The 12,654-nt window shown below is 37.7% G+C and overlaps 1 protein-coding gene across 1 annotated transcript; it reads right to left on the bottom strand.

Moving 5' to 3' along the window:
* Positions 1–1,801: 1,801 nt before the first annotated feature.
* Positions 1,802–11,396, bottom strand: SMAD5 (SMAD family member 5). Its single transcript, XM_010578879.1, has 6 exons — positions 10,771–11,396; positions 9,255–9,506; positions 7,935–8,054; positions 7,073–7,294; positions 4,539–4,795; positions 1,802–3,576 (listed from the first exon to the last, which is right to left on the bottom strand). The coding sequence occupies exons 1-6, from the start codon at positions 11,171–11,173 to the stop codon at positions 3,433–3,435; spliced, it is 1,398 nt and encodes a 465-aa protein (XP_010577181.1). The 5' UTR covers positions 11,174–11,396; the 3' UTR covers positions 1,802–3,432.
* Between the last annotated feature and the right edge of the window lie 1,258 nt (positions 11,397–12,654).

Here is a 12,654-nt window from a genome sequence, read left to right as displayed (position 1 = left end):
GACAACTTTCACATTGTAATACCGGGGGGTGGGGGAAATAATCATAGCTTCAAGCAAAACCCAAAATAATTCCAGTATTTTAAACAATTCTATACCTAATCATAACACATGGGCTGTTTCATCATTCTTTGACTAATGAGCTGTTCGGTTAGATTTGTCTCTCATCGGTCAGTCATACTAGAAAGTTTTATTTTGGTCCTATAGATACTATAACCCAATGTCATCCCTTCATGTACAACTACTTCATGCCTAATGCAGTTAAATGAATGTAATACTTATGCAAAACACTGGATTGACTGCCAGCAAGACTGAAGTCCTCTAAGGAGGAATATCCAAGCTACTATCTTATCTTAGTGACTATAAAAGCAAACCCAGAAAGAATTTCAGTACATGCCTCTTCTAGGCTCTTTGCTGGTATTGCCAAAGCTGTTAGTTAATGCTGTGGTTGGTGCAATGTAGAAAGATGCCCAAAAAGAAGAGAATACTTACACTACAAAAGCCAAAACAGTTTTCACTGAAGAGTAACATTCAGTCTAAGCTGGGCTACACTGGAAAGGCTCCATCTTCAACTACTACACTACTGGCTGATTCAATTTCTCCATCCCTCCATCTAGATCAAGAAGTGACTTATACGCAAGTATGCTGCAATAGAAGCAGCACTCTCTGCTATTGCTATACTTAAGCCATCATTAGGGTCAAACAGTTCTCCATTCCATCCATCCTTGCACTGATACCTGAATTTTGTATCAGCAGCAGCACAGATGAACTAAACATGATTAGGAACACCACGAACCAGCAGCACACAAAATTTGCTAACTAGAAAGCTCTCAAAAAGTCCTACTTAAAAGGAACAGAAAAGTAGAACATAAGACAAATCTCACTGGGTCTGCTCCTGCAAGCCTACCCTGGCAAAATCAGCAGTCACAAGGATACCCCCAGCACTGCATATATTACAGTTCAAGAATATGTACACAAGCAGAAAAATGCCAGAGTACTTTACTACTTAATGACAGCATCAGAAGTGGGTTAACTGGATATTATTGCAGAAATTATGGTTCAGTGCACAGGTAGCCAATCTAACCACAATACTAGCACTAAGCACCAGCTCTGGCTCATGAACACCCACTTCAGCACCCATTCTTGAGTCATTTAGTTGGCCACATCTAAACATACAAGTGAACAGAGATGAAGCCAGGTGAAAAACATTTTGGATAAAGTAAAATCTTGTACCTACAACTGAGATCTTTCCTTAATCCAATGTGCCATGACATTTATTATAAAAGTTAGCCAAGAAAAAAAAAAATCCTGTAGTGTCAAATATACATATTCAGCAACTTGACAAAAGTCAGGAGCGGGGAGAAGAAAATAGAAGCCTGATCTGGTGGCCAACGGACTTCGCATCTTATCTGATGAAAAGAACCATCTGTGGGTTGCAGTTCCAAAGAATGACAGAGAAGACCCCAAAGGTGAGCGGCAAATAATGTTATTCCCCTTCTCCTGAAGATGCACTTGTTTGTTTTTAAACACACTTGAGAAACTGCTTAAAAAAACCCCAAAACCAAAAAAACAAAACAACAAGTAATATAGAAATTCCTGTACAAGAGAACATTAGGGTTCTGCAGAAGTGTTACAGTTTATTCCTTTAAGGCATTTCATAAGAAACATTTTAATGACACGTAAACAATTTTATTCCTTTAAGATCATTTGTTACTTAGGTACCATATGATGCATGATTTCCACATTTGAGCAGAAACTGTTATTCAATAGAAGACACAAGAACTTGTGTAAGCAATCAATGTCTCAGGATTGCAGTAATCAACTGCAACACATCTTTTAGTAAGTATTTGCATTTTAGAGTTTTCAGCCTCTCCCCCAAACACTGAACCCTTTTCTGAAGAGGTGCTCAGGCAAGAGAAAGAGGAGGGTGAGAAGTTAAAAAAATACAATAGGTCTTTTTCTGCATGCAAAGAAATTTTGTATATAATTCACTTCTAATTCTCTTACAATATTTCTTTCAGCCTCCTTTTTTATTATTTAAAGGGGAAAATATGCATACGTTGAATAACTGATTTCTTTTAGTGTTTAGTACAGTGTTTAAATTCTCTACTGAGTAATACAACAGCACAGGCAACAGGATTCCTTACATGTGAGAGAAATTTCATCATCATATTAATGCAGTCCTTCAATCCCATAAAGCTGCCAACTACAGTTACGAGTCTTCTGACTGAACACCTGCCATCACGGACAGGATCAAGACCACTGTTTCATGTAGGCTACAAAGAAGTGATTACTTTTGGTCATTACCAACAGGTCTGTATTAAATTACATGATCTGGAAGTAAAAGCTTCTGCATTCAGTTACTAATTTGCTAAGCCACTCACAGTCTTCAAAGAGACTCAAACTCATACTGAAAGTGAATTAAATACAGTGTAATCACTAATACTGCATAATGTCTACTGAGAGGTTAAAAAGGCCTAACACAGATCAATTCCAGACAGGTAAAATAAACAGCTAGAACACCAAAAAGAAAACAAAAAACTTATTCCTTCCAAAAAGTAGTAAGCACTGCCATTTACAAATAGTAGTGTTTATGTTAAAATAGAGAAGGGTACCTAAAAAGAAATAGCCTTGGCAACCAAATCCAAATGGCATGACTGTAAATCAAAGCAAAACAAGAATTACTACTCCAGAAATGTGCAAGATGTTTACCTTGTATCAATTACTATTCAAAATGGTGGTTAAAAGAGATATTACAAAACTGAAGTGGGAAAAGGCTAAGAACTGCTATTCTGCATTAATATACAGTGTGTTTATGACAGCATTTTCCAATAGACAATACAAGTGTTTTTTTACACCACTCCAATATTTGTAAAAAGTATATTTCATGTGTACACTTAAAAAAAATCACATTGTTCAATCTGAGGCAAATTAGCCATAATAAAGTCTAATTTTGCTTATGACAGATGTCAACCTTAAAATGTTAAACAACTATGCTAAAAATACAGCTTGCAAGCTGGAGCTGCACATGTTCAAACAGTTTCATAAACGTTAAAAAAAATCCCGAACTATGATATGTATTTATTTTCGGAAGTCAGTCTTCATAACTCTTGTCCCTACAGGACAAAAAGAATAACATTTTCCAGTTAAGACATATGCCTGTTTAAGTTCTAGGGGAAGGAGGGGAAAAGTGTTCTGAATTTTTCAATAGACTTTTTTTTCCCTTAGGGCTCAACTGTCACTTAAGCATCGCGAGAACAAATTGAAATGTAAAACTGATTAGCTATACACAATGGAATTGGTCACAAAGGGATTTAAAAAAAAAAGTTAAACTGTAAGATCCATTCTCCATATAGCTCACAGTATCCACACTGGAAGTTTCTCTAGAATTAGAATAAGTTCGCTAAAAATAAGGCTGAAGATAGACTTTCAGCACTATGAAACAGATGAGATGGGATTAAGAGGAGAACCCATTTGTGTAAGTACTTTATCCAGCCACTGGAGGGGCCCATGAAGATGAATTTCTATCCAGCATGGGGTGCTCGTGACATCTTGTCGGTGATATTCGGCTCCCCAGCCCTATAAAAATTAACAAAGTGTTATCAATCAAGTTGAGGACACACTTGTCTTTCAAAATAACTGTACTAACAAGAAGCATGAAATCACATTCTAAGATACTTATCTGAAGATAACTCACAACCTAGCAACAATTCTTATCTAAAGGAAAAAAAACTGAGGTTGGGAAGGTGTGGGAGGGAAGCTGCACCTGGAAGCCTGAATCAAGTCTTGTCTGCCACAGACTTGGAGTGACTACATGAGCTCCTCTGTGGAGCGCACTGCTGACTCAAGAATGACCCCTGGCTATGGCCACATCTCTTCTCCATTTCTCCCTCCTGCTCCCTATCCTCCACACTCTCAAACTGAGTAGTATTTATCATAATTGACAAAACAAACAAGACATCTTTTGGACAAGATGCAAAAAACCCCTGGAAAGCCCAAGTCTAGACTCTATGCTAAATCTGAAATGGACAGCATCTTGATTAAACAATGTTGAGAAAACACTACTGTGAGAATAATAACAGAGTTTCAATTCATAAATTCAAATCATGTATTTTTCCCATAATCAATTTTTTTAAAAAAGTAATATCAATCTCTGAAGGAGCTGCAATTTTTTCTGCAATCACTTACGCTCCTCTCTACTGACATTCTTTTAGTGATCTTGTAGTTCACTTTGTTCCTTCAAACTCAGAGCATGAGCTCAATTCTCCTTCAATAAAATTATAGCAACCACAACAATTAAATCCCCATCCTGAATACTGAAGTAACTAAATACATAGCCAACATTCAATACAGCAATCTGTGCTTTTCCTTTCTTGCATTGACTTCCAGCTCTCCAAATTAACCATTTTCAACAAACTTATAATTGAAAAGAACCACATCAGGTCAGGACAGCTTTGTTACATTGTTACAGTGCTAATGTAATTACTGCTGAATACCCAAATCCACAATAAATTTAAATGCCCTCAAAATAATTTGTTTACCTTTACGAAACTCATTCGAATGGTGCACATTTTGGTGAGCTCATATACTGCTTCAAATCCATGGTTGACAGACTGAGCTAAAAGCTGAGCGAACTCCTGATTGTTAAAAATTTTCAGACTGCATCCACTAGGAATCTTGCATACAGTTGTTGGATGAAAGCCGTGGTGGTAGTTGCAGTTCCTGCTCTGTACAAATATGCTGCTATCACTTAAACACTCAGCATAGACTTCCCCACCAACATAGTAGAGATGAACTCCTTGAAAACAAAGATAAAAACATTTCAAATTACTTTTTTTCCAAAAATATAGTACTTAATAACAACTCCCTCGAAATCAAAGACAACAAAGTAAATTTTCTGTTTCTCATTTCAAAATACAGTAGGCTTCATTATACATCAGCCACTAGATGTCCTTCTCTCATCAATTACAAAATAGAACAAAAAAAACTACTTCCACATGTCAACAGTTATTTTGGGCTATTTTCCTAGAGAACTTATGTGGATTTTAAAACTCCAGTTTCATAAAACTGGTAGCTTCTGCCTATGGCAATTCCAACAGAAATAAAAGTATCCTGGGAGAAGGGGTAGTGATAGACATGAATGAGAAAGTATATCCATAGCCTGCTCTGATTTTCAGTGTATTTTATCAAGCAAAAGGAGAGGTAAGTCCAATTAGTTGCACAACTTCAATACCATCAGGCTTTACAGACCTTAAAATCAACAAAGCCCCTAGATTTATCACATCTGCCTGGATTCAGCTATGTACATAAGTGCTTCCCTCCCTTTATGTTCTTAAGGCTATATAACACTATTAATGACTAAAAATCAACATATAAAAGCTGTTGATCCTTTCAGCATCCAAACACAGATTCTCACTGCTACTTCAGTTGAGATACTCGCCTTCCTTCTCCCAGATCTTCTCCCTTTCCCGCACCCACCACTGTTACATGGTTGGGATACAGTTCAGTTTAAGTCTTCCTTGCAATACCCTGAGAATCCACTGCAGACTATCCCGTGGTTTGCCAGATGAGGCTGCAGCAAGTCAACAGATGCAAGTTAATCTTTCAGACAGCAGCAACTGTTGCGAACATTGCTAGATCCACTTGGGACTAGGGTAGGATGAAGGTTACACAGAGGAACCATTGGCTTCAACAACTATAAGCAGCTGTCAGAAAATCTAGGGTGGGCAAGAATGCGTTTTCACAACACAACCCTATTTATTTAAAAAGACAGGGACCACCACTTGCTAGCTAACTTGTTTTGGGTAAAGACCTTCTGAGAGATCTCCGAAGAGGGGAGCTGGATAATGTAACAGTCTGAGAAGAACACAGATACTTCAAAAATAATCCAATGCACAATGAGAAGTCACTTATGCTTGCAATGCAATGCATCTACAGAAAAATGCTTAGCAAATAGGATTCGGCAGTTTTAAGGAGGCAAAAACCAAAAGCCCTTCCAAACAAAAGCCATAATAAATAGTATTTTATCCCTAAACAATCTTAATGGTTCTCAGAACTGTTACCATAAAGCATTAAGTTTTAGTTTAATAATTAGAGATGTAGACATTTTAAAGCTCATTGCAGCCAATACTATTCTACAACGTGCTCTCTGGATTATCTGCAAAATTTTGCTACATTTATAGTAGTTTCTAATTAAAAGACTGTTAAGGGACAGGATGGGTCTTGAAGATGTATTACAAGCAACAGTGACTTTCATCAAACAAAACTCAAGACCAACTGTACCAAATTATCTCAGATGTTAAAAAGGCCTCTAGATTTGTACAATAGAACCAGGGTTCCCTTCTCAGGACTTAGTTATAAAAAAAGGAGATATTCAGAAAAGGAGTACTACATTTTAAGATAATCCAAGCACATTCCATCAAAGATGAAAAACATGCATCTATGTGTGCTATCAGCCAAACAGTACGGGAAAACTAGAAGATCTTGCAAAACCTGCTGTCTCCAGGAATCCCTCCCACACACATACACACCCCATGGATTCACTCAGACAAATGAGCCCTTGCAGTTTTGCATTAGCACTTCAAAGTCCAGCTGCCAAGTCATGCAAGATATTTGAACTTACTGTAGACAGCAGCGTAATACCTTGCATGAACAACAAAATAAATAAAAAAAATCTTTGATATACTGTAAAGTGGTATGAAGAATTTGATTTAAGAAGTAGATATAACATAGAACATCAGAAGTCCTGCAACATGTTTCTTGGTGCTGAAACACAAAATTCTGCGTACAGACTATCATTAACCATAACAAACAAGCCCCCACAACAATACAGTTTGGTAAGGAACAGGCAATATTTAGTCTTTTAAATTAGTGCCAAAGAAAAATGTATGCAATTCCTAGACTAATTAGAATCAAACCATGCCTAAATTGTCTTCTGACACCAGAGAGGTAGATAATATATCACAAATTACTTCTACTATTCTTATCTGAGAATAATCATTGTTGCAGTATACCAAAGTTGAAATAAAAACAAGGACTTAGCTTCTTAATCATGCGTAACACATCTAAGCTTTACCTTTTCCAATATGTCGTCTAGTGTTCTCAATTGTTGAGTTGCGATTAACATTTGAGAGCAAACCTAAGCAGAACCTGTTTTTGTTATTGGAGGGATCTGTAAACCCATCTACTAAGACACTTGTAGAAGATGCATGAAAAGCCTCCCCAACACGATTATTTAATTCGTAATACACAATCGAACACCAGTGTTTGGGTTCTTCATAGGCAACAGGTTGAACATCTGAAAATAAGCAAAACGGAAATACCAGTTTACATAAGCATAAAAATATTAAATCTAAAACTGTAAAGCAGGCCTTCCAAAATATCAACAGATAACTAAAAGCTTAGTCAACAGTTATGATGGGCAAGAACTGTCCTGACTGAGGATCTTGCATCATTTCTACTTCCATGCATTTTAGCTAGTCCATTGATTTTACAATTATTTTCCTATTTAAGCCTGATACTAAAAAAAACCCTACACAAAAAATATAGATGACACTGATATGAGATGAAACATGACTCTTCTGTTCACTTTTAAAAAGCTTGTTATAATTGGTATTTTGGGACTCCATTTTCAGAGCCTTTGTGCACATACACTTCCAACAGCAGGCAAAGGTAGCAGAAAAGACTAACTCTGAAAAACGAAAAAAGTTCTACTTGCTGTAAGCCATACTATGCATCTGAGGCTTTAAAAGCAAGAGGTGCAAATAAGCAAGGCAAGTTTTATTTCTCAATTCTTTGTTACAGCCCCAGTTTGCCTTGGAGGACTGCTTCCACTTACCAACAAGGTTTACCGCGCCATTTGAAGTTAGTCGTTCAATTTGGTCATGAGTTGTAAGAAGCCAAACTATGTTAATTTTACACCATACTACACAACTTACCTCTGGTAGATATATTTGGCATGATTTGAGGGATCATTGTATTGCTTGTGTCCATAGACTGAGAATTATCCTGCCCCATTTGATCATCAGGGGGCATATATGCAGGAGGTGGAGTATCAGCTACAAACATGAAAAAATAAGAACAAACCAGAATAAACCTCAACAATTTAGAATATTTATTTATTCATCCTACAGTTGTAAAGACACAAAAATACTCTTGAACAAGAGATGTTAAAATATTTGGACCCATTTTCAAACTAACCTGAAGACAACCCAGCCAGCTGTCTTTACAGTAAACTCCTTCAATAGTTGGATTCTTACCTATGGGACTAATAACAAGATTGGACACTTGAAAAAAACTGAGAGATGTGCTTTTTTATTTTTGCCTTTTTTTACTTTAACAACTACAGCCCTGCAGCTGGGCAAGCTGACTATAGTTCCCACTTTTTAGAACACAAACATTAGCTTTCTTGCCTACCCTCTTCTCTGTGTTCAAAAAGAAAGAAGTAGTAGAAGAAATAACTTTATTTGCCGTAACGTAATGAAGGCCTAAACCAGTTATTTTCTTGCTGCTTCTGTAGGCCAAGTTCATTATAAAAGCGTGGATCTCTGCATTCTTCCATTCAGCACAGTAGCCAGTGTACCAACACACTATTACCCCCTATTTCAGAAATTCCCTCCAGATACCATTAATGCATCCATCCCAGTGATTACAGTACTTATCCAAGAGGGATACCCCTCTGAATGGACACTCTTTTTGCAGCACTGGGCAGCCAGAAGGAACAAAGATGAGGCCACTGAGCTACTGGAAAAATAAATTCTTTAATCTATTAATGTCTTGGCTTTATAAACCACACCAATAACCAGATTCAATAAGGCTTCTTTCCTTTGCCCCTATCAATTGTTGGGTTTTTTCCCTATTTTCATGCAAATTGGTTAAGTTCCTATCAAAAATTTGCTATTTTTTCCAGTTAAATACTACATGTAAGTGTCTTTATTCAGAGAAAGACATCAATAAACTTCTTGCTCAGCCTCTTACATCTGCTTTCTTTTCATTGCTAGATATTCTTCTAAAGTATGTATCACTCTACACCGAAACTGTGCAAAGCAACTCACCACTACTGGATCCATGACAAAAAACATTTGGAAAAATAAAACTGTAACAATTAACTCTGACCAGTGACAAAACTAGGAAGAAAACCCCCTAAAATGCAAATAGAAAAGCAATTTATTGCAAGTACCACAAATTCCTGAGGTAAGTCACAACAGCATGTGACATTTCAATTATTTTTATTAAGTTGACATTTAGGCTGTACTCACCCGGTAGCTGAAACGGACTAGACGGTCCAGAGCTAGCTGGGGAGCTTGGGTAAGTGCTGCTGGCTGGAGAAGGTGGATAGGGACTGTTTGGCGAAATGGAAAATGGAGTGCTGTTGGGTTGCTGGAAAGAATCTGGAAATGTCGCGTTGTGTGGCATATGTGGTTCATTGTGGCTTAGGTTCCTGAACTGAACTAGTAGACTGTGCTGTGGATTGAATTCACTATGTCTAGGCACTAATACTGGAGGTAGAACTGAAAAAAAAAAAAAAAAATCAAACAAAACCCAGATAAATTAAAAACTGAGATAGAAGGAAAGAGATACAAATAATGTGCTATTCTGCTTATCATGAAAATTTCAACACTAGCTGGGGTGGAAAGAGGAGTAGGGGATTTATCTGTCATGCCTTTACCCTATCCTATCTTCCTTATTTTTTTACATTACACTTTACGGAAGACGTAAACTTTAGTCTCACAAAAATCAGAGTAAAAACACACTTGTATTTCACGAAACTTGGAAGCAGACCTTTTTTGAAAAAAAAAAACACAACCAAAAACCAACCAAACAAAACCAACAAGAGAAGAGTCCACATGTGGCACATACCAAAGTACTGATTTATAAGTGCAAAACTCACTGTGTGTGTACATTATGAAATTAGTAAAAATGGAAATACGGTCTATATTACTATACTCTAATTACATAGTTTATATATAGTCCTTTTCACTGAAGACAAACAAAATCTATACTACAATATACAACTATTGCTAAGCTGGAGTTTTAACTTTTAAATTTAAGAGTGCTGGAGTCTGGAATTCAAGTGCTAGAGTAGAGTGCTTCAGCACTACAGCCAGCTGGAGTAGAGTTACAATCATTTTGTGGAAAAATAGAAGCAACTTTTCACTCTATTTTCCAGAGCAACACACTTAATCTCTCCCACTCATGAACAATCCTCCTCACCGTCTCCCATGGCAACACGCCTTAACAGCAGACTTGCTACCTGACACAAATTTGGTACCTACCTTGCTCTAACTGATATCACTCTTGGTTCTGTTCAGCTCTGCTGCCTGCTAATGAGAAGTCAACATCCTAGAACTTATTTTTTTATCTCCTCAATTCATGTCACTCACTGATGAAATATTAAGCCCCTGAAAGAAGTCTACCAACCTCCTTGCAAGGACTGAGGTTTTTAAATAAGCTTCTCAAAGAAACTGAAGTCTTTTGATCATTGCTTTCTATTTTATTACAAATGAGGACCTTGCCACCAACTTTAAGGGTAGCAGGCTTAACAGATCTGTGGGAAAAGTGTGATTTACCACAAAGAAAAGCAGCTAGTACAGAATGGACAACACACCTCCCCAGAACCCCACCAGAAAAGTCCACTTTGAACATTCCTCTTTCAAACTCCCTCATACACCAAATGTAATTTGTTATACAGTACTGGAGAAGGAGGAGAGAGTGAACAGTAAGTGGTTCCTGGAGATTTTGTTCAGTTTTTAAGACAGCCATGTTCAAACATACCTGGGCTCTCCACCCTCTTATAGTGGTATGGATTGATGCACACTTCCTTCTGTTTAGATCCAAAAGGAAATTCACAAATATCCAATGGCTTCAGCTCATGATGGCTTTGTAGATCAGGCCAACGCCAAACACGACAGTAAATTACATGGGGAAGGCCTTTCCTGTGCGAAACTTGAAGTCGTCCATCTAAAGAGCGGGGGATAGTAACACACTTGCTGGGCTGTCCTGGACTGCTCAAGGCTTTCTCCAGTTCTTCCATAGCACCCTTCTTCTTTTTCAGCTTTTTTACCAAAGCATCAACAGCTTTTTCTGCCCATTTTTCCTCTTCATCTCCTTGTTTCCAGCCCAACAGACGCTTTACAGCTGGGCTAGTAAAGGAGAACAAACTGGCCATTGACGTCATTTGACACAAGTCTTCAAAAGGTTTGCTGGGTTTTGTCTGTTGGGTGTTTTTTGGGTTTGTTTTGGTTTTTTTTTTTTTTTCCAAATAAATGTCAGTGTACACCAACAGCAGTTATTGACACTGAGCAGCTGTATTATTTCTTGGAGGCTGACAAATGAACATACAGATGTCAGCAGTGAAGTCTTCACAACAAAAATAATGATCAATTCCTCCAATTTAGTTCTATTAAAAAGATAAGTTAACAAGTAGTTAGTAAAACAAGTAAAGAATGCGGTAAAACAAAAAAGCAGATATTAAAAGAACCCCTGTTTCAACCCCAGCCATTGCACCCGATTTTGTTTCAAAACAAAATCCTAAAAGTACCAGGACTCACCCCAGAGCTAAATAAAGTAAAACATGATCAGAGGCCCCAATTCTGGCATTACTGATTAGTGGGAAAAAGGCCAGTCAAGGGACCAAATGGACAGCATGGTTTTGGTTAACAATGTTCCTTAAATCCATGACTTTCCTTCAGAAGACAGGCTTGGGGAATATGCTTTAAAAATAGTATTATATCCCTGTCATGGTGTGTCACCAGAAGACTTAAACTCGCTATGAAGAAACAGGGAAGAGGCACGGTGGAACCAGTAGTTCCACAGCCAGTACTGCACCAAAGTACTCAGCTTCTCAAATGGATCTTTATCTCCCAGAAGGAGAAAATACTAAAGCATCTGCTTGTTCTTGAGCTCTAATTAGGTACCCCGTGTTTTTTGAAGAGTATTAAAAAAATGAGGAAGAAACTGTAGAAAACTAAAAGAAAACCAAAAACAATTAAAAGAAAAACCCAATAAAAACCCCAAACCAACCCTTCCCCAGCCATTCAGAAAGGTGGTCAACCTTTTCAGCTGCAGCTATTTTTATCCTGCACTTCCTTTATCTATTAAGAAGAATATTTGAAGCGTTGGCTATTTTTAGCCTTTGGGAAAAAAAAAAGTTTTCTTTTCCCCAGAAAAAGAGCAGGGCGGGGGGGAGGCATGGCAGAGTAAGTACTAGAAATGTGACCTTTACTACAAACTGCCTCAGAAAGGAGGAGCAGAACAACACAGTGCAACTCAGTCATCATGAATGGTGGTGTTTTCTACCACTCACCAGCTCTAATGCAAATCCTCCCCCCACCAATTCAAGGAGTAAGGATGACAAGAGGAAATGATGTGCTGTGGCAACGAACTGATAAGAACTTGTAAAATCCCTTGTGAATACTAAATAAGCAAGTATAGACAATGAGCAGCTGGCAAAAAGCAAGAGCAGAGCTAAGAGAAAGGATGTCAATAACAAAAGATGCTTCCTTTCTTGCTACAGAGACTGCCAAACAACATTGTCTCTCAACTTTTGATAAAACGTGGTGAATTAGAACACCTAAGGTATCCCGAGACACCAAATCTGCACATAAGAGAAAAAAAAGGCGGGGGGGGGGGGGGGGGGGGAGAAATTAAAATTTTTTG

This window comes from Haliaeetus leucocephalus, unplaced genomic scaffold, assembly GCF_000737465.1.
Source record: "Haliaeetus leucocephalus isolate CR32 unplaced genomic scaffold, Haliaeetus_leucocephalus-4.0 Scaffold656, whole genome shotgun sequence".
NCBI lineage: Eukaryota > Metazoa > Chordata > Aves > Accipitriformes > Accipitridae > Haliaeetus > Haliaeetus leucocephalus.
Note: the sequence above shows the minus strand (reverse complement) of the source record. Positions and strands in the feature narration are given on the sequence as shown.